This window comes from Hippocampus bargibanti, linkage group LG03 (genome assembly GCF_051943395.1).
Source record: "Hippocampus bargibanti isolate YZ-2025 linkage group LG03, ASM5194339v1, whole genome shotgun sequence".
In the NCBI taxonomy this organism is placed as follows: Eukaryota; Metazoa; Chordata; class Actinopteri; order Syngnathiformes; family Syngnathidae; genus Hippocampus; species Hippocampus bargibanti.
The window spans coordinates 8265976-8289119 of NC_142736.1; the positions used below are offsets into that span (position 1 = coordinate 8265976).

Sequence of the window (23144 nt, forward strand, 5' to 3'; positions counted from 1 at the left end):
CCAACCTGAGAGTAGGGACATATCATAGCTCTTTCCGGCGCCGCCATGTCTGGACATTAGGGATATATAAATAGGACCGATACGACCAGTAAGACTTTAGTTCGCTGACGGAGCCTCTTGGATAGGAGGCGAAACGTCCGACACCTTAAAAAAAGTACAGATGACGGCTGAAGAAACCTTCTCATCGATGGACCACTCCTGTACGACTGAGAGCTTACACAGACGTATTGCTGCCAACTTTGGGAGAGACATCCTTCTGCTGGTACGTAACTTAGAAAAGGCCACCTTTAAATTAGCTGACTTAAAGAACCACCTCAGATTCAATCTTAGATGTAGACAGAGCCGGTTAATTCCTAAATGCTTGAAGCAAGCACCCCTGGAACCCGGATACTTAGCCGATAAAATGCAACAAAATTATACTAGGAAAATTCTAAATTTGCGAATTAGGAGACTTAACATAGAGATAAAAAACAAACAGTCAGAAATAGAAACTTATTATCAGCGATTACAAACTAAACTTACCCACAAAATATATCAGGAAGTGTGTGAATTTACTAATTCCGGTTATATGCGGCACCACAGCAAAACCAAAGAGAGACAAAAGGGTAAATTTCAAAAATTACTTTTACTGAAACAATCTCAGCTACTGGTAAACACGCGAAAAATTAGGAATGAACAGTTTGCAAGGGAGAATTGGATCAAAAATTTGTCAGACAGATCTCTCAGAGACAGAAAAGGCGGTACTTACCAAAGGTTTAAATTTCTCAGTGACTCCTAAAACTATACCTACAATAGATTACATCACAGCTACTGAATCGGCTATTAAAAATAACAAACTTTCGTATGCAGAGGCAGATGATCTACGCATTAAAATATCAGCTCTTCTCAGTAGTGCCAAACTTCCTCCGTCCAACATAACATTAGAAGAGAGAAAGGCGTTAACTACTCTACAAAAAGACAAAAATATTACTATTTTGCCAGCAGACAAGGGCAGATGCACAGTGCTTCTCAACACATTGGATTATGAAGACAAAATAAATAGGTTAATCAGTGATTCTAACACGTATGAGCAACTAAAAAGGGACCCTTCCAATAGATACAAGAAAGAAATGATTGACTGTCTCCAAAAGTTAGAGAAAGGAAAACATATAGACAAACAGATGTATTTTAGATTATACCCGGGAGAGGCCACGCCATGTATCTATGGCCTGCCAAAAATACATAAAGAAGGGTTCCCCCTCAGACCCATTGTTTGTAGCATTGACTCCTCTACATATTTGTAGAGAGGATCAAAGACCTCATATTGGAACCTGAGGAAACTTTGGCATCTTACGATGTGACTTCTCTCTTTACATCTGTCCCAACCCCAGCAGCAGTCTCAGTGGTGAGGACGAGACTGCTGGCGGATGTTTCTCTGCATGAAAGAACCAAACTTAAACCGGATCACATCTGCCAATTATTAGAAATCTGCCTTAATACTACGTATTTTCAATTTCGGGAAAAAATGTATAAACAAATTCATGGTTGTGCTATGGGCTCACCAGTTTCACCCATAGTGGCTAATCTTTACATGGAAGAGATGGAGAAACAGGCCCTCACATCCTTCCCAGGCACAAAACCTAGACACTGGTTTAGATATGTGTACGATACTTTTGTCATAATTAAGAAACAAGAAATTCAATCCTTCACAGATCACCTCAACTCTGTAGACTTCAACATTAAATTTACTCGTGAGGGCATTCAAGAGAACCAACTAGCCTTCTTGGATTGTAAAGTAATTATAAAAGAGGACAGAGCGCTAAAAACAGAAGTCTTTAGGAAGGCTACGCACACTGACCTATACTTACTTTTTGACTCTAACCACCCTTTACAACATAAACTAGGAGTTATCAGAACCCTCCAGCATAGGGCTAAACTAATACCAACTAGCACTGAAGGTAGAGAAAAGGAGTCTAAACATATCAGGAGAGCACTCACTAACTGTGGGTACCCTCAGTGGTCATTCAACAAATGTCAGAAAGAAAGAATAGGGAATGAAACCAATAATTCTCAAGATACAAAAAGGAGAGGAGTAGCAGTACCGTACATTGCAGGAGTTTCTGAAAAATTACAAAGAGTCCTTTGGCAACATAAAATTCCTACTTATTTCAAACCGATAAACACGTTAAGGCAAAAATTAGGGCATCCAAAAGATAGGCTACCAAATGAAAAACAAAGTAATGTAGTTTATTCCATACATTGTAAGAATGAAAATTGTAAAGAGCAGTACATTGGGGAGACTCAACAAATTCTCAAAAAAAGACTTTATCAACATCGCAGGGATAATATAAGTGGACCTCAATCGGCAGTACATTTGCACCTAAAAGCTAGCAACCACTCATTTGATGACAATGAGGTTAAAATCTTAGCGAAAGAACATAGATGGTTTGAAAGGGGGGTAAAAGAAGCGATTCTTATAAAACAACAAAATCCTTCATTAAACCGGTCTGGTGGGGTGAGGTTCAATTTGGCTCGTTCATACAATAGCCTGCTGAGGCAAAACAGGTTAGGCAACTTTCGTAATGCTGATGAGGGTCGTTATGCTGATGAGGTGATACCGGTGGGACTGGGGGTAATAGTCCCTAACCCCCCCAACCTGAGGGTAGGGACCTATCATAGCGGTGTCCGGCGCCACCATGTCTGGACATTAGGGATATATAAATGGGGCCGATACGACCAGTCAGACTTTAGTTCGTTGAAGAAGCCTCTTGGATAGGAGGCGAAACGTCCGAAAACTTCATTTTTGTACAGATGACGGCTGAAGAAACCTTCTCATCGATGGACCACTCCTGTACGACTGAGAGCTTACACAGACTGAGGAGTGTGATCCCTCTGGAGTTGGAACACACGCTCCTTTCGCCCTCTTTAAATGGAGGGACCACCACCCTGGTCTGCCAATCCAAAGGCACTCTCCCCGATGACCACGCGATGTTGCAGAGGCGTGTCAGCCAAGACAGCCCCACAAAATCCTGAGCCTTGAGGAACTCCGGGTGGATCTCATCCACCCCTGGGGCCTTCACACCGAGGAGATTTTTGACCACATCGGTGACTTCAACCAAGGGATCAGAGAGCCCACATCAGAGTCTCCAGACTCTGCTTCCTCCAAGGAAGGCGTGTTGATAGAGTTTAGGAGGTCTTCAAAATACTCTGCCCACCGGTCACAACCCCCCGAGTCGAGGTCAGCAGTGCCCCATCCTCACTGTACAGTGTTTGTGGTGAACTGCTTTCCCCCCTGAGTCGCCGGATGGTTGACCAGAATTTCCTCGAAGTCGGCCTCCGTGACCTCACCGAACTTCTCCCATGCCCGAGTTTTTGCCTCGGCCACCACTGAATCCACATTCTGCTTGGCTAATCGATACCTGTCAGCTGTCTCAAGGTTCCCTTAGGCTATATAGGCCCAATAGGACTCCTTCTTCCATTTGACGGCATCCCTTGACACGTATGGGGGTTACCGCCACGACACCAACCACCTTACGGACACAACTTTGATTGGCCGCCTCAGCAAGGGAGGTACGGAACATGGTTCATTTAGACTCAATGTCCCCCACCTTCCCCGGGACATGTGAAAGTTCTGCCGGAGGTGTGAGTTGAAACTCCTTCTGACAGGGGATTCCGCCAGACATTCCCAACAAACCCTCACAACACGTTTGGGTCTGCCAGGTCGTACTGGCATCTTCCCCCACCAGCTGAGCCTACTCACCATCAGGTGCTGATTAGTTGACAGCTCTGCCCATCTCTTCACCCCAGTGTCCAAAACATGAGTTCGCAAATCCGATGATACAACAACAAAGTCAATCATCGAACTGCGGCCAAGGGTGTCCTGGTGCCACGTGCCTATATGGACACCCTTATGTTTAAACAAAGTGTTCGTTATAGACAATCTGTGTCGAGCACACAAGTCCAATAACAAAACACCACTCAGGTTCTGATGGGGGGGGGCATTCTTCCCAGTCACGCCCCTCCAGGTCTCGCTGGCATTGCCCACATGAGCGTTGAAATCACCCAGCAGAACAAGGGAGTCCCCAGAGGGAGTGCTCTCCAGCACACCCTCTCAGGTCTCCAAAAAGGATGGGTACACTGAACTGCTGTTTGGTGCATATACACAAACAACAGTAAGAACCCGTCCCTCCACTCGAAGGCAGAGGGAAGCAACCCTCTCATCTACTGGGATGAATCCCAACGTACAGATGGCGAGCCAGGGGGCAATAAGTATGCCGACACCTGCTCTACGCCTCTCACCGTGGGCAACTCCAGAGTGGAAGAGAGTCCAACCCCTCTCGAGAGGGCTGGTACCAGAACCTTGGCTGTGTGTGGAGGCAAGTCCAACTATATTTAGTCTGAACTTTTTAACCTCGGACACCAGCTTGGGCTCCTTCACTGCGAGAGGTGACGTTCCAAGTCCCAAGAGCTCGCTTATGCAGCCGAGGATTGGACTGTCAGGGTCCCCGCCTTTGTCTGCCGCCCAGCTCACAATGAACCCGACCCCTCTGGCCCCATGGGTGGTGAGCCCTTTTAGAAGGGGGACCCACTTTTTGTTGATGTGTTTCTTCATACGGGGTCTTTTGAGTCGTACTCTGTGGTCCCTCACCTAGGACCTGTTTGCCATGGGTGACCCTGCCAGGGGCATAAAGCCCCCGACAACTTAGCATCGGGACACACAAACCCCTCCACCACGGTAAGGTGACGGCTCACGCAGGGGTTGTCCGGACATACCCGCAAAAATGCTTGTATGTACCGTTATTCATAACTCGAATGTTCGGAAGTTGGGGATTGTCTGTATTTCTTACTCATGTCTACTTAAACAAATGTATTTGCTTTGAAAATGTCCAACATGCTCCAACAGCTCTGAAATCATTCCCATGAGCCACTAAATTTGAATCATTAACAGCAGTTTGTTACAACAAATTGTCACTACCCTCGCAGACTTATTCAATTGTTTCTTTAAAAAACGAGAATATGTTTGTTGTTTGCTGCCTTTTTTTAATGTCTTTTAGAGGTTTACTCATGTTCTAACGCTCCGCATTACAACCATCTGCCATGTTCGATTCGATGTAACTAGTGCAGTGCACTATAGGATAATTAATATTCGATTTGTACTTTCAGCAGTTTCCGGTGGGTCACAAAAAAGCCTGATATCCCCTACGACAGGGGTGCTCACACTTTTCCAGCATACGAGCTACTTATAAAAACTACCAAGTCAAAATGATTTACCCACGACAAAAATGCAAAACATAAATATTTTCAAATGTTTTAAGGATTCTTTGTATGTACCATGTATGTTGATGTACCTTGCATAACTGAATAAGCCAATATTGCTCAACACACATAGTAACTACATGTACATAACATAATAAATAACTATTAACATTTTTTAATTACCTGAGTTTACTTTGATGACTTGCACTGAATTGAATCAGCCAGGGATGCATAGTCCGGACAGTAGCTTCTGACAGCCAGCCTCAAGCACATTTCCAAATGTTCATCATTCATGGTGGAACAGTATTTGGACTTAATGATCTTCATGTAGGAAAAGGCTGACTCACATAAATAAGTGGAGCCGAATAATGCAGTGAAGGAGGTCACACATTTCCTCATGTTGGGGTACTTTTCATGTGTGAGTAAGTTACAGAACTGTCCATGAGCCCTGGACTTCAGCAGTGAGAACACTCACAATCTCCGATGTCTTTCCACATTTGCTGGGTTAAATCCTCAGTTATGGCGTCACAGCGACGTGTAAATGTATGTCTTCACAGCTGCAGAGCTTTGATTGAAGATAATATCTCTGCCTTATTTTTTAAGTCTCTGAACAAAGAGTCAGCTGCTTCAACGAATGCTTCTTTTACAATCTCTCCGTCTTGGAAGGACGTATTGTTTTTAACGATGGCGTGACTCACCCGGAACGATACTTCGGTGGCGGCTTTCGCTTTTGAAGTATGTTGAGTGAAAAATGACTGCTGTCCGGACAACTGGGATTTTAGTTCGTCCACCGTTCTCTTTCTCAGCTGGCTTTTCGGGGGGAAGTCAATGTCGTATTTTCCATGAACAGTGCGAAAATGGCGCTCCACATTTTCACATTCGGTATGAAAGTAATATGTTTTGCCCCCTTACTTGGTCCCGCTTTCTCACTCATTTTGATCACCATATGTTTTAGCAAGGGCTTAAAATCTGAGGTAATTCGCTGACTAGCTTGTAAATTTTGCTGCGTTTAGTGCCGTTGTTTACGCATGCACGGCGACCTAAAGGTAAAAATTCAGTTGTCATCTGAATTGTTGCCCTGTATGTCAATCAAGTGGCGGGACGTTTGATAGGCTGACAAATGTTTTTTACTGTCACGCTGCGATCGAGCAGTACTACCTCCGCAATCGACTAGTTGATCGCGATCGACGTAATGAGCACCACTGCCCTACGACATCAAAACTAATGCAAGGTGATTATGGCTAGATAATGGTAAGGCAAGATGGCAGACGAAAATTAAAACCTCTAAAGGAAAATAAATAGTTTTCAATTGCGGTTGAACCAAATTTGTTTCTTTCGCGATTGTAACAAAAGTATGTCATATGTGGCGCAGATCATGTAGCAAGATGCGCTCATCGTCACAGACATGCGCCGGTGCTGCCGCAGTGGAGTTACAAAGTTGCGCCAGTGGCTGTCAAAATGCGTAAGTGGCGCAAGGGCGGGGCCCAGATGAGTCCCTGCAATTATTTGTGGTTGTCTTCGATTATGACTTAGATGGAGACTAGAAAACATTGTATGATCAATTTACTGCATACAAAAATATTGTCAATTTTAAGGAGCTGAAATGCTATCTCTTGCAATCGATTATCCCCTAGGAAGAACTAAACTTTGCGCCAAATGGCTCATAGCATGGGTTTCAAAGCCTCGAGATCCGCTTTCTTGTATGCGCTCTCCCTGCTGTGTCACACTTTATTGAATTGACCCAGGCCGTAATCAAGCTTCTCCGGGGCTTGCTGATGAGCTATCGTTTGCATCAGGTTTTTTGCAGCAGGGAGAGATGGAAAAACAAGCAGGAAGGCCCTCAAGTACCAGAGTCTGGCCCTCGAGGACCAGAGTCTGGCCCTCAAGGACCAGAGTCTGAGACCCATGATTTAGAGTGAATGGTCATTCATGTCAAATGTCGCAATGTTCATTCTTTTTGTTTTAGGAGGTGATATCAGCCACTTTGGATCTCGAGGATGTGCGCTGCTATAGAGGAGAGTCATGTCAGCTGCAGATGGTGAGCGACTTTGATCACTATATAATTCCAAGACTAAACTTCACAACTTCAAAGTAATTCACTATAGGTCTCTGTAAGCTCTCAGTCGTACAGGAGTCGTCAATCGATGAAAAGGTTTCTTCAGCCGTCATCTGTACTTATTTGAAGGTGTCGGACGTTTCGCTTCTTATCCCAGAAACTTCGTCAGCAAACTAAAGTATTCCTGGTAGTTTAGGCCCTATATATATATATATATATATATATATATATATATATATATCCCTACTGTCCAGACATGGCGGTGGCGGACTCTGCTATGTTAGGTCCCTGCTCTCAGATTGGGGGGAGCAGAGGACTACTCCCTGCAGCTGCTCCACTGATAGTTCCTGCCGTTCTGACTAACGACTGGCCTGATTGCCCCACTTCGACCAGTATCACCTCATCAGTATTACTAATCGTGTGTTGCCTAAGCAGGCTATTGTATGAACGATCCAAAATGAACCTCACCCCACCAAACCGGTTTAATGAAGGATTTTGCTGTTTTATGAAAATCGCTTCTTTTACTCCCCTTTCAAACCATCTATGTTCTTTCGCTAAGATTTTAACCTCATTGTCGTCAAATGAGTGGTTGCTAGCTTTTAGTACTATATATGTACTGCCAATTGAAGCCCACTAGTATTAACTCTGCGATGTCTTTTTTGGAGAATTTGTTGAGTCTCCCCAATGTACTCATCTCATCTCATTTTCCGTCCCGCTTATTCCTCATTAGGGTCGCGGGGGTTGCTGGAGCCTATCTCAGCTGTCTTCGGGCACGAGGCGGGGGACACCCTGAATTGGTCGCCAGCCAATCGCAGGGCACACAAAGACATACAACAGTCACTCTCACACTCACACCTAGGGACAATTTGGAGTGGTCAATCTGCCTGCCATGCATGTTTTTGGAGTGTGGGAGGAAACCGGAGGACCCGGAGAAAACCCACGCGGGTCCGGGGAGAACATGCAAACTCCACACAGGGAGGCCGGACCGGCACGCGAACCGGCGACCTCTGCACTGTGAAGCCGGTGTGCTAACCACTCGGCTACCGGGCCACCCTAGATTTTTATTTATTTATTTATTTATTTTTAAATAATTTTGCGGACTGTCAATTTACCGGTCGATTTATGTCCCAACCCTCATTGATGGTCACGAGCTATGGGTCGTGACCGAGATCCCGGATACTCGATTACCGGGCCGCCTCCCCAATGTACTGCTCTTTACAATTTTCATTCTTACAATGTATTGAATAAACTACATTACTTTGTTTTTCAATTGGCAGCCCATCTTTTGGATGCACTAATTTTTGCCTTAAAGTCTTTATCGGTTTGAAATAAGTAGGAATTTTGTGTTGGCAAAGGACTCTTTGTAGTTTTTCAGAAACTCCTGCAATGTAAGGTACTGCTACTCCTCTCCTTTTTGTATCTTCAGAATTTTTGTTTTCATTCCCTATTCTTTCTTTCTGACATTTGTTAAATGACCACTGAGGGTACCCACAGTTTGTGAGTGCTCTCCTGATATGTTTTGACTCCTTTTCTCTACCTTCAACGCTTGTTGGTATTAGTATAGCCCGGGGGTCGGCAACCTTTACGACTCAAAGAGCCATTTGGACCCAGTTCCCACAGAAAGGAAAACACTGGGAGCCACAAAATCCTTTTGACATTTAAAATGACGACAACACTGCATCTTTTCATCATGCACGCAACAAAAACATTTGAAACTCGGAAAAAAATACTTTGGGTTGAAGATTATTTTCAAATATAATACTCAGAATCAGAATCATCTTTATTGCCAAGTATGTAGAACACACAAGGAATTTGTTTCCGGTAGAACACACTGCACGAGTATCGTCGTCAAAAAAAACTGCTAAGTGGCACTATACAGTTCCATTTTGGCTACTGTTGAAAGAGTTCAAAGAGTTAATGGCTTGGGGGAAGAAGCTGTTTAAATGTCTGCTGGATTTGGTGCGCATGGATCGGTAGCGCCTGCCTGAGGGGAGTAGCTGGAAAAGGTGGTGGGCAGGGTGCGGAGGGTCCAGTAGGATTTTCCGCGCCCTAGTTTGGATTCTTGCAGTGTGCAAGTCCTCGAGAGTGGGTAGGGCGGTGCCAATGATTTTTTCCGCCGTCCTAACTGTCCGTTGAAGTCGGATTTTGTCTATTTTTGTGGCGGCCCCGAACCAAACGGTGATGGAAGAACACAGGATGGATTGAGCAATGTCTATTTGAAAAAATAAGAATATTTGCAAAATGGCAAATACAATATTTATCACCTGGTTAATGTGATTTCTGCTCCTGCACCTCAGCGCACAGCCTCTGCACATCAGGGCTGTATGACGTTACCTTCATCTTCACACGGGACTGTAAGCTGTCGTCTGTCAGGCGTCAGCGATGTCTGTTTTTGATGAGAGGGGCAGAGAGGGGCATGTCCCTGATTTTCTGCACAATTTCACTCTTGTTTTTAAAGTCTGTGAATAGATGTTCTGACATCTTAATGAATGATTCTTTTATATATTCTCCGTCTGCGAACGGCTTCCCGTGCCTGACTATTTCCTGAGCGGCCACAAAACTAGCATATGTAGCTGAATTTGTAGATTTCTTCCACTTCATAAAATGATTTTTGCTCTGATCAGCCTTCCGCATCAGTTCCGAAACGGCTTTTTCTCTCATCTCCATCCGGATATTTTTGAGCAAAAGCTGTGTGTTTTTTCTGGAAATGTCTTGCGACATTTGACTTTTTGTTGTTTGTTAACTTCTCATTACATATTAAGCATACCGGTAAACCCGTCTCGTCAGCAGTGAAGGCAAACGAATCTGCCCACGTATCATTAAACATTCTGTTTCTTCAGACATTTTTCTTTTCTTAGATTTATCCATAGTTGGCCTACCAGGGGGGTCGAAAAAGTCAAGAAATTGTACGCAATTTGGCGGTTGTGACCGGATATACGTCCACTGTCGATGGTTGTGACGTATATTATGAGCGAGAAACAAATTTGAATACGTTTTATTTTGTATTATTTATAATCACCATAATCTTCAAATTTAGAATTACATTTTAAAAACGAACAAACTAAAATAATATACATTAAATTAAATACTCATTATTTATTTTCTAAACCTGCAGGAAGCCGCAGCAGGGGGGTGAAAGAGCCACATGCGGCTCCGGTATAGCCCTATGCTGGAGGGTTCTGATAACTCGCGGTGTTTCCTCTGAGCACTCCAGTCCCCTCCCACATTTCAATATACGATTAATTGAGCACTACAGATTTTTGTTTTGTTAATAAACCTTTTAATACCACAATCTTACCTTAGTCCACATGTGTGGCATCAACCGTGATAATATGGATAATTCCAGACCATAATAATATAATTCAGTCAAGGATCCCATAGATTTTGATATAATCATTAAAGCTTTGGCCAGTCAAAGACAACTACTGGGACAACAGGATACCACACTCACGGAGCTCTGCGACGAACACCATAGTTCAGGGGTGCTCATTACGTCGCGATCTACTGTTCGATCGCGGAGGTAGTACTGGTCGATCGCAGCGTAACAGTAAAATAAACATTTGTCAGCCTATCAAACTACACTTGATTGACATACAGGGCAACCATTCAGAACTGAATTTTTACCTTTAGGTCGCCGTGCATGCATAAACAACGGCGCTAAACGCAGCAAAATTTACAAGCAAGTCAGCGAATTACCTCAGATTTTAAGCCCTTGCTAAAACATAAGGTGATCAAAATGAGTGAGAAAGCGGGACCAAGTAAGGGGGCAAAACATATTACTTTCATACGGAATGGGAAAATGTGGAGCGCCATTTTGGGACTGTTTATGGAAAATACGACATTGACTTTCCGCCGAAAAGCCAGCTGTGAAAGAGAACGATGGACGAACTAAAATCCCAGTTGTCCGGACAGCAGTCATTTTTCACTCAACATACTTCAAAAGCGAAAGCCGCCACCGAAGCATCGTTCCGGGTGAGTCACGCCATCATTAAAAACAATAAGTCCTTCCAAGACGGAGACATGGTAAAAGAAGCATTCGTTGAAGCAGCTGACTCCTTCTTCAGAGATATTATCTTCAATGAAAGCTCTGCAGCTGTCAAGATATACAGTTACACGGCGCTGTGAAGCCATGGCTGAGGTTTTAACCTAGCAAATGTGGAAAGACATCTGAGATTGTGAGTGTTCTCACTGCTGAAGTCCAGGGCTCATGGACAGTTCTGTAACTTACACAGGAAAGTACCCCAACATGAGGAAATGTGCTACCTCCTTGACTGCATTATTCATCTCCACTTATTTACGTGAGTCAGCCTTTTCCTACATGAAGATCATTAAGTCCAAATACCGTTCCACCATGAATGACGAACATTTGGAAATGTGCTTAAGACTGGCTGTCAGCAGCTACTGTACGGACTATGCATCCCTGGCTGATTCAATTCAGTGCAAGTCATCAAAGTAAACTCAGATAATTACAAAAAAAATGTTAATAGTTATTTATTATGTTATGTATATGTAGTTATGTGTGTTGTGAGGCGGCCCAGTAGTCGAGTGGGTTTTCTCCGGACCCGCGTGGGTTTTCTCCGGGTCCTCCGGTTTCCTCCCACACTCCAAAAACATGCATGACAGGCAGATTGACCACTCCAAATTGTCCCTAGGTGTGAGTGTGAGAGTGACTTGTGTGCCCTGCGATTGGCTGGCAACCAATTCAGGGTGTCCCCCGCCTCGTGCCCAAAGACAGCTGAGATAAGCTCCAGCAACCCCCGCGACCCTAATGAGGAATAAGCGGTACGGAAAATGAGATGAGATGTGTGTTGTGCAATATTGGCTTATTCAGTTATGCAAGGTACATCAACATACATTGTACATACAAAGAATCCTTAAAACATTTGAAAATAATTATGTTTTGCATTTTTGTCGTGGGTAGATCATTTTGACTTGGTAGTCTTTATAAGTAGCTCGTATGCTGAAAAAGTGTATTTTACAAAGATTCCACAGCATATAGCTATAGTTTACGTTTTAAAACTCGCGCTGAATATTCATGAAGTCTTGTTTTCGAGTTGATGACGATCCCCATGTTTGGAACGCCCCTGACCGAGAAAGCGACACACAATGCATTTTGGGTACTTTGTTTGGTCTGAAAACTTCGTGTTGATCCGTGTTGATGGCGAAATTAGAAGGAAAACACATAACGCGATGGTGAATCGTTGTGTGTTGCACCAAGACAACTATTTGATATTCGCTGACACAAATTCCCAGCTGACAAATCAGCCCATTTCCAACTGAGCTTGGGCGCAATCTTCTGCATTTTCTGGGTGCTACATTGCTGTCATTGACGGCTCGAATTGAAATGGGAGGAATCCTTGAATCAATTGCAAACATTTATGCTTTCCTCTTCAGAACTATTTGAATCATATTCATAACTGGATGAGTAACAAGAAAGCATCTTCTCCGAATCTGAAGCCATTGTTTTGATTCTCGAGTAAGGCAAGAAATCTTGGCGTGACGTCACGAACAAGGGTGTGGGACCTTCTGAAACTGGCCATTTCCGGATTCATTTTGAAGTCATTTGTATTGGTGTTTTTCATTTGACTAAAAATATCAGCCTGCGTGTTTTGGGTATTTTAGATGCTACAAAACGTTTTTTTCTGATCTCAGTAGGAAACAAAAAAAATGATGCCGGTTGTCCTTTAAATGTAGTGTGTACAAAGCACAGCATAGTAAGAACACTACAACCCAATTCATTAACTCTTTCAAATGTGAAAAATATCCCTGATCAATTAATAAATTTGTCTCAAGGAATATGCAAGATATTGCATTTACATACTAATTCGCAGATACTGATAGGAGGAAATGGAAATAGATTAAAATAACATATGCACTGTGATTTATCAAGATTGCGTCTATTTTTAATATGTTTCAATCGAAGGGGCAATGTTAAGAAATCAACATTTATTGAAAAATTGAATCACTTTCAACATTCAAAACATATTATTACACAACAAAATATTCAAGCTGAATAATACCTACTTGTGTTAAATTCCGCAAAATCATGGATGGGGTGTCCTGACCGCACGCTCTACAAACTCGCCACGGACGCCCTCGCCTTCACGCGCAAACAGTACACGTGTACCGTCGCCAAGCACACAGACTTAGGCTACCTGCAGTTGAAATTTGCATACTCTGCACGGCAGCCAATCAGAAGTCTGCTTCTTACTTCCGGACTTTCGCAAGCGTTATAAGGTTGTGCATTTGCATATCATTTTCCAAAATAGATGCACAGAACCTCAGCCCAGAAGAAAGATTCAAAAGAAGCTAACAACATGTGTGACGCTAAAAAACGTAAATTTATGTCAAACCGTGACTGTAAAGTATACGTCAGAGTTATGAAAGGGGCTTAGTGGCTCGTAGCAAGCAATGCAAACATTGCATTGTGCACCATGGTGACACTGACTACTGCAGTGCAATCTGTAGCTTTGGACATTTACCGTAAATTAAGCAAGGTAACATTAGTGGTCGGTACAGCCTTAATTAATATAAAAAACTTAATACTTTGTGCCATTTGTTTTTTATTGCGATTGCTGGTCCTATCGTGTTTCAAGTTGTGAAAAGTGGGGCAGTCAACTTTTCAGAGTTGTCTGCCCTTTTGTCCGCTACGTTTTTGTCACGAGTTTCAGACACTCTTTTTACTATAATCTGGACAAGTTCGGCGGGCCGGATTAAAAAGGCTAACGGGCCGTATGTGGCCCGCGGGCCGTAGTTTGCCCATGCCTGGGTTAGACTATGGCAGTGAGCAATGCAAAATCTGAACTCTGATTTTCCTTCACAGTTTTTCTTGCTGAATTCCGTCGAGTGTTCCACCACCCAGTCAGTCCATCAAAAGAAGCTAGGGTGACGATTGCTAGACTGTACTAAGGGGTAGTCATTCAGTCATTCGCTGACTACTCCAATACATTCTCGATAATCACGTCTGAAAGTAGGTTTGACAACCGTGCACATGCAGATTTTTCCCTGCTTGGATAAATTCACGGTTGAGGATGATGGCATGTATTTGGAGGAACTCATTAGCTTCCCGTCCTTTTGGACAGCCAAATGAGAGAAGACCCCAGGAATATGATCAGTCGAGCACTTGAGCAATGTTACAGACGCTCTGCAAATATTATCCTTGTTTACATTTGTCATACATTATCTGGATAATTCTGGAACATGACAGGGACATGAGGTATATGTTGATTGATTTTTCTCATTCTAGCAATGTACAGTTTGTGATTCTCTTTCTCTCTTTTCTATCGCTCTCACTCTGTCTCTCGCACGAGCATGCAAACTTCCCTCAGCCGCGCACGCACACACACGCTCTCTCACACAGACACACACACACACACACACACACACACACACACACACACACGAGCGGTGTGTGTGCGCCGTACATTCACAGAATGCACGGTGCATGCTGTAGGATGCACGAGTATATCCCCACGCGGGCTCGCTGTGTTTAAGATCATATGTTTCTCTCTCTCTCTCTCTCTCTCTCTCTCTCTCTCTCTCTCTCTCTCTCTCTCTCTCTCTCTCTCTCTCTCTCTCTCTCTCTCTCTCTCTCTCTCAACGCTGATACTTGATTAGACCCTGAAATAGTAACCCACATGATAAAATGGAAGGGTGGTGGGCGGGGTTGAGAAGATGCACAGCCAATCCACGTGGTATAACATGCTGTCATTAGGGAATGTCAACGCTGGGAACCAATCAAGCCACAGCCATGTACAAAACCTCTTGAGTCATTCAGCATTTATTTAACACACCTGATAAAATGGAAGGGGTGGTGGGCGTGGTTGAGAAGATGCACGGCCAATCCACGTGGTATAATATGCTGTCATTAGGCAATGTCAGTGCTGGGAACCAATCAAGCTCCAGCCATGTACAAAACCTCTTGAGTCATTCAGCATTTATTTAACACACCTGATAAAATGGAAGGGGTGGTGGGCGTGGTTGAGAAGATGCACGGCCAATCCACGTGGTATAATATGCTGTCATTAGGCAATGTCAGTGCTGGGAACCAATCAAGCTCCAGCCATGTACAAAACCTCTGAGTTATTCAGCATTTTTTTTTCCTGAACATTTTTTTCTTGTTCCATTAAGGGTGTGATAATCAAAGTATAATATAGAAAGGAATCACTGTGCAATTCAGCATTATTTCTTGCATTTCATTATCATAGTTTTAGCTCACTTGGTAGAGTTGCTTTCCCATTTACCCAATGGTTTGTGGTTGGAATCCTGCCTATGAGTGTTGTTCATGAACAACGACCTCAGTGCATTCAATACACATAATTTCAAATTTTCAACAAGCCCCTGTAGCTTGATGTATCAAGCAGCCATGCCATACATGGGAAAGCGAGATGTATGGTGTTTGAAACAAAAGCCCCAGCTTTGGCAGCCTTATCATTGAGGAACTGCAGAAAAACAAACAATTCTCAATTCAGAAAGTGGTCTGTAATGAGGAATATGGTGAGGATATTTTCGCACAGATCTGTTGAACCAGCCTAAATATCTTTTACAAAATATTACAGGTCAAATTTGAAGTAGACAACGAACACTTTGACCTATGTAATAATATTGTTGTTCTTTGTACTATTCTTGCCCAGGGCAGTGAATTCAAACAGTGTTATAGGATCAAAGTAGACTTTTCATTATCCATTAACGATGATATCTGCCTCCCCATCTGCCAACCAATGACATGGAATTTGCATACACCAGAGGAAGAAATCAGGTACACATAATTTTTTTGTACTTGCATGTGGTTTAAGCTCTTAGTCGTACATGAGTGGTCCATCGCTGAAAAGGTTTCTTCAGGCGTCATTTGTACTTCTTTGAAGGTGACGGACGTTTCGCTTCTAATCAGAGAGCTTGCTGACGAAGCTTCTCGGATGAGAAACGAAACGTCCGACACCTTTCAAAGAAGGACAGATGACGGCTGAAGAAATCTTTTCATCATTGCATGCGGTATGTGCAACTGTTCAGGTCAACACTTCTCTGATTGTTTCTGTTTTTTTCCAGCCTTGGGCCAGCCTGCTGGCTGTGGGATTATCTGAGGAGGAGTGGACAGGTGAGTTTGACAGCACAAGTAGAAACATCACAGTGCATCTTACTTTTTAATGTTGCCTGTGAGCAAGCAATTTGACTTAATTTTCATGTGATCATTTTACTGTACCGCTTAGGCAGGCTTTCTGTTGCCTTTGAGTGGGGGCGTTGATAGCTCCTCTGCTGCCTGTATTGTCTACTCAATGTGTGTGCTCGTCTGCAAGGCTGTAGAAAATGGTGGTAAGTAGTTTTTCATTCAATGCACACATTTTATTTGTGGTCAATGTTACTTCATTATTCATTGTTAAGCACGTTATGTATTGGTTTCCATGAGCAGTTTTACTTTGCGGAATAAAGCAATGCTCTCCTTTGATCTCTCCATCCTCTTAGATAACCAGGTGCTGCAAGATGTTCGCAGATTAGTCGTTGATAACACCTACTTTCCTCGGCAACCAAGGGAGCTCTGTCATCTTATCTTGACTACTTGCTATATGGGCAGTGAAAACTCATCAGCAGACACTAGCAATCGTGCCAAAGAGTTGTCGAGTCAAATTGGGAGGTATACAAAAATTACAATCTTTACATACTGTAATCTATTTTCATTACGCATGGCAGAAAACCAGTATGTGACTTTTCCAAAGAGACAGAACAACCGTGTCCTCGCAATGGTAAATTTACAGAAATACATTTGTCAATGCCATCTGTGCCTTTTGGGTGAAACTAACTGACTAGTGCTGCATCAAAGGTCATGGGTTCTCATCGTTGTGTGTTCAGCTGACGAAATGCACCAGATTTTACCAAAGCTGGTGATCTTGTGACAGCTGCGCTACACCTCCGCGGCAAGTGCATGTTGTTGTAGGTCACCCTCAACAATGTAAAGCCATTGGATGTGAGGCTTTCCTTGTGGTCATTCCAAGTCTGCCACCTTAGGGTCAACCCTGATGATCACTCTTGGAGCATTTGGTCCGGGGGCAGATGAAAAGCATTGCTGAATCATCGGGTACAGCAGGGGTCGGGAACCTATGGCTCGTGAGCCATATATGGCTCGTTTGATGATTAAATATGGCTCGCCGATAAAACTAAATACATATTTTCGTTTTTTTTGCCGTTCATTTCCCGTTGGGGCTGCAGTTGGCCGAAAGCACCATTTTGATTGGATGATAGTGGCCGTCATGTTGAAACAGGTAAACGCCCCTTTAAATAAGCCCAACTAGTGCACTTCAGCGTTAATGCACCGGAGCATTAGAGAATCAGAATCAGAATCATCTTTATTGCCAAGTATGTAGAACACACAAGGAATTTGTTTCCGGTAGAACACGCTGCACTAGTATCGTTGTCAAAAAAAACTGCTAAGTGGCACTATACAGTTCCATTTTGGCTACTGTTGAAAGAGTTCAAAGAGTTAATGGCTTGGGGGAAGAAGCTGTTTAAATGTCTGCTGGATTTGGTGCGCATGGATCGGTAGCGCCTGCCTGAGGGGAGTAGCTGGAAAAGGTGGTGGGCAGGGTGCGGAGGGTCCAGTAGGATTTTCCGCGCCCTAGTTTGGATTCTTGCAGTGTGCAAGTCCTCGAGAGTGGGTAGGGCGGTGCCAATGATTTTTTCCGCCGTCCTAAAGGAGAGATAATGTTCTGATTCTAATTTGCAATGATACAATACCATCAATGAAACAGTCGAATGTCAGTGACATTTTAACAAGCCCCATGTTAACGTTAGCATCAACATACTTCTGCGAGAAGTAGATTGCAGATAGCAAGTGTGGAAGCTTATGAGCCGTGTGCAGGCTAGCTAGCAGTAACTTCACCTCCTGACCGGCAAGTTGAACTTCATTCCGATCGTTTGCCTGGGTTTTTACGAATCACGAGGAACAGAAAACCATTCATGTTAACGGTGAGTACTATCACAAAGTTATTTTAAATAATACATTCTGATATTTTGTTAAAGTGGCGGTGCGTGCGTGCGAGTGTGTGCGCGCGCGCACGCGAGCGTTTGTATGTGCGCGCGCGTGGCACTCACTGAAAAACATTTCTAAATATTTTACTTTTATGGCTCTCTTAGTCAAAAAGGTTCCCGACCCCTGGGGTACAGCATAATGCGACCAATGAAGATGCTTGGGCAGGGCACGTGTAGAAATTGAAGGCCTTCATTGGTAACTCGCTGGGGCGAAATGGTGTTCTGAAGGGTTCTCAGATCCCTACTACCGAAGCCATCAAATGTTTTGGCAAGAGTATTGTTCAGAGATCATATTTCTGAACCATAAAGTCGGTTGCAGAGTATGGCAGAGTTCTAAATCCAGAACATCACATTGTAACGAAACTACAGAGTGGATGCTGCCACAGGTCGTCTGCAAATCAGAATCAGAAATCAGAAAGCCTTTAATCGTCCCACAATGAGGACATTTGAAATGGGATTGTCATGGTTTGCAAGGTGGTGATGGCAGTTGTGGATGCCAAAAAAGCAGCCAGGAGGGAGCAGCAGGTTGTATTTGAGAAATTGTATTAAAATAAAGTCAACAGGAACAAAATCTAAAACATCAAAATCATTTGAACAGAAAAATACAAAGTATCAAAGAAAACCAAGAGTAAAAGTCTGCCAAGATGAAACAAACTTGACGGGGTGCAGAAAATACATGCACAGCATACAATGCATGCACAATGCATCCAATTGCATACAATGACCCGACACCGAATGGTCGTGCCGGTAGTCCTTTTGACTGCCACTGATTGGAACGACCAACACCTGCGCGGCTGCAGGCAGGACCGACAGCGCTACCCGTTGGTCGCCAATCAGAACGTGGCAGTCTGCCACTGATCGGGATGACCAGCACCTGTGCAGGTGCAGGCGGGGCCGACAGCGCCACCCATTGGACGCCAACAAGATCATGACAGGGATGGGGATTGGGGGGTGTGAAAAAAAACAACATATTGTAAGCATAATAAATAATGTCAGAAGTCTGAGGTGTAATACACACAGTTACAATATACGCATCAGGTGTATATTGTCACTGTGCAAAAAATGTTTCATAAAAAAAACTGTACACAGTGCAAGTATCAAAGAAAAGGCATATTGATATATGTATTGCATCAACATTAGGTGGCTGTGCTATTTACTGGACAAGAGTCCAGTTTTTTTTCCACGTCAAGAAGCCTGACAGCAGTCAGTAGGAATGAGCAATGGTCCTTCTTGCAGCACGGGTGTAATAATCTCTGGTTTAAGGTCTCCATAGTCTGTCACCATGGACCACACATATACAAGATTATTCACAGGCTTTACACCGCGGCAACCAAATGGTTGTGAATCTGGTCCATAACCGATACACACGAACTTGGTTTTAGTCCAGCTCACTTGAAAATCGAGCTGTGATGCCTCCTTGCTGTGGGTTGTTCTGAGCAGGATGGTGTCATCAGCGTACTCCAGTCCAGTTGGGTGGTAGTTGCCAAAGGCACTCTTCGAACCTGGATATCAAATGGTCAGTGACGCAGTTACAAAGGTCAGAAGCAACCATGAAGCCTTGGCGAACGTCACGAGAGTTGCTAAACCATTCTGATTCAATACCGTTATCATGAACACTGCTCTCTGTGTTGCTGTAGAGAAGCTTGAACGGGGCAATGATCATGGGTGGTGCTCTGAGGGTTTTAAATGTTCCACAGTGAGGAGTGGGATGTACTGTCAAAGAGGGACTTCAGATCAATGAATCCAATGTACAAATGGTGGTCTTGAATTAATTCATGGGTTTTCTATATCAGCAGACGAATGAAAGAGATGTGGTTGGTCATGGAGTGATTGGACCTAAAGCCAGCATGCTGGGGTATGGTGGCAGATTGTGATAGCTGGAAGGGCACGACTAAGCAACATCCTGGGAAAAAAACTTTGCCAGAAGGATTATGCTGCTATGATTTCCACAGATAAGCCTATTACCTTTGAATTTTGAGAAGTGCAGAATGACCAGTGATTGGGAGCAAAGCCCTATTGAATGAAATGCTGAGCGAGGGAGCAACTGAATTGAAAGCTGAGATCTTTGCTACACGCACATGCAAATACATACACACACACACACACACACACACACACACACACACACACACACACACACACACACACACACACACACACACACACACACGCACACACACAATGCGCAGACGCACATACACACAGACACTCACACATGCACACACACACATACTACACGTGACCATGCACACACGAACATTGCATGCACGACAAGCAACAGTGGGAGTGCCCGAACTTAAATGCAACCTAAAAACACAAACACACAAATATTTTTTTCCCCAATTTCCTCCTTCCACCATTCACAGTCCACTTGGGAACGATCTGCTGGCTCTTGGTCAATTGCGATTGACTTAGCTTTTACCACGTAGCACAGATTTCTGCACGAGTGGTGATCCCGTCATCTGATTGGCTGCCCTCTATGTCAATCAAGTAGCGGGATTGATGATGCTGTTTGTTCTGTGTATTCAGAAACGTTTGAATGGAAGTGCCATCGGCGAGGCGTTTTAGTTGTTGTGAATGCCCGGAAACCGCATTGAAGCAGCCAAAGAGCCACATGCGGCTCACGAGCCTCTGGTTGGACACCACTGATCTACCTGCTCCAGAGTGCTCTGTTGCACCTGGAGAATGTCATAGCACTGTGAGGATCACGTTCTCCGATTTCTCCAGTGCCTTCAACTCCATCCAACCCAATCTATTGAGGGACAAGCTGTGGCATGCCGGTGTGGGCCACCACCTCACATTGTGGATTACAGATTACCTCAGAAACAGGCCACGATACGTGAGGGTAAAGAACTGTGAGTCGGACGGGCTTCTCTGCAGAACTGGAGCGCCGCAGGGGACAGTACTGGCTCCATTGCTGTTCACCTCGGACTTCAATTACAACACTCCCACCTGTCATCTTCAGCAATTCTCTGACGACTCAGCTATTGTCGGCCACATTACAAAAGGAGACGATTCTGAGCACAGGGGACTGACAAAGGACTGGACTGGTGCCAGCAGAATCACCTCCAGATCAACACCGGGAAAACCAAGGAGCTGGTTGTGGATTTCTGCAGGAAACAATCCTCACCTGCACCGTTGAACATCCAGGGTTCGGACATTGAGAGGGTGACCTCCTACAAGTACCTGCGTGTTACTCTCAACAATAAACTGGACTGGACTGCAAACACGGATGCCCTAATCGAAAAGGGACAGAGTCACGTCTTCCTACTCAGGAAACTGAGGTCTTTTGTGGTTCAGGGGTCACTCCTTAAGACTTTGTATGATTATGTGGTCGCTTTAGCCATCCACTATGGAATTGTCTGCTGTTCAGACAGCATCACCCCTGGGACAGAAAAAGACTGGAGCGGCTGGTCAAGAGGGCCAATTCTGTCCTGGGCTGCTCGCTCGACTTTCTGGAGGAGGTGAAATGACAGATGAATGCTTGCTAAACTAAAAGCTATGATGGACACCCCCTCCCACTCCCTCTTGTCCACCCTGACAGCACTGGGTAGCTCCTTCAGCGAGAAGGAGAGGTACTGCCGCGCATTCCTACTAACTGCTATCAGGCTCTTTTTTTCGATAATCACGTTGAAAAAAAAACTGGACTCTTGCACTGTAAATATGTGTTGATACAATACAGCTACTTATATCAATATATATTTCTTTGATACTCGCAAAATGTACAATTTTTATGAAGCATTCTTGCGCATTTACAGTATACATATCAGTCTTCTGACATTTTTACTATGCTTACAATATATTTTTTTATCCTTTCAGCTCCTCCCCCATTCCCTTTCAAATTACTGCTATGGACTGCAAATTTCCCCATTGTGGGACGATTAAAGATTTCCTGATACTGATTGAGGAGGAACTTCAGAAGGATGAATTTATAATTTAGAATATTATATGTCATAATGTTTTTAATTATTTGCTTTTCAGCACACATTTGAGCATTAATATAGACATGGCAGTAAAAGGTATCCTGGGCATCTTTTCACTGGTTACTGGGAGGTTGCCTCAATTCAGCGCCAATGGAGGAAGCCATAGGGAAAACTTGGCACTACAGAATGTCCAGGTTTGTCTGACACAGACGCTGCATTTGGTTGTTCTACCAACAGATATAATTTGTTGTAACTCACTTATTTTTTTATTGTGGACACAACATGTTTGTGTAAATCTAATGTGTTCATAGGCAAGAGTAAGGATGGTCATGGCTTACCTATTCGCCCAGTTGAGTCTGTGGAGTCGAGGAAAACCAGGTGGCTTACTGGTGCTTGGATCAGCTAATGTTGACGAGAGGTAATGACTGATTATTCTGCAGAATTTGGTATTACCTCTGATCATTGTTTTTTTCTGTTCACTGGATTTAATCCATCCTCGAGGAGAAGATTAGAACAACTGAGTTGAGTGCACCATGGTTTTTGCTCTCCATGAAAAGATATTTTAGGGACATACCGCTTTCACATTTACTTAATTTTGTGAGGCCCTGTCAGTTATAAAACTGACAGGACCCTGATTCACAAATTCAGTAACTCTCTATACACAGATCTTGTGTCTCAACACCATGGGTCTCAAACTCCGGTCCTCGAGGGCTCCTTTCCTGCTCGTTTTTCATCTCTCACTGCTGCACCTGATTTTAATGATCAGCTTATCAGCAAGCCTTGCAGAGACCTGATAACGGTCCTGGTCATTTCAATCAGGTCTGTTGCAGCAGGAAGAAATGGAAAACATACAGGAAAGCACCCCTGTGGACTGGACTTTGAGACCCATGCTCTACAACAGGGGTCACCAA

General features: G+C 43.8%; 1 protein-coding gene and 1 pseudogene across 7 annotated transcripts in view; one reads left to right on the forward strand and one right to left on the reverse strand.

Annotated features, from left to right (window-relative positions):
- The window catches only part of nadsyn1 (NAD synthetase 1), a 147366-nt gene that overhangs the window by 106767 nt on the left and 17455 nt on the right, over window positions 1-23144 (forward strand). For all 7 annotated transcript variants that reach the window (XR_016114424.1, XM_088991803.1, XM_088991802.1 and 4 more), the window contains 7 exons: window positions 7202-7273; window positions 15925-16049; window positions 16337-16385; window positions 16498-16600; window positions 16751-16919; window positions 22292-22427; window positions 22545-22651. Coding sequence is in view for 6 of the 7 variants with exons in the window: in XM_088991803.1 (XP_088847929.1) it covers window positions 7202-7273; window positions 15925-16049; window positions 16337-16385; window positions 16498-16600; window positions 16751-16919; window positions 22292-22427; window positions 22545-22651 (761 nt within the window). In the remaining variant the exon portion in view is untranslated. The remainder of the gene's footprint in view (window positions 1-7201; window positions 7274-15924; window positions 16050-16336; window positions 16386-16497; window positions 16601-16750; window positions 16920-22291; window positions 22428-22544; window positions 22652-23144) is intronic.
- On the reverse strand, window positions 2969-4830 carry LOC148900218 (uncharacterized; annotated as a pseudogene).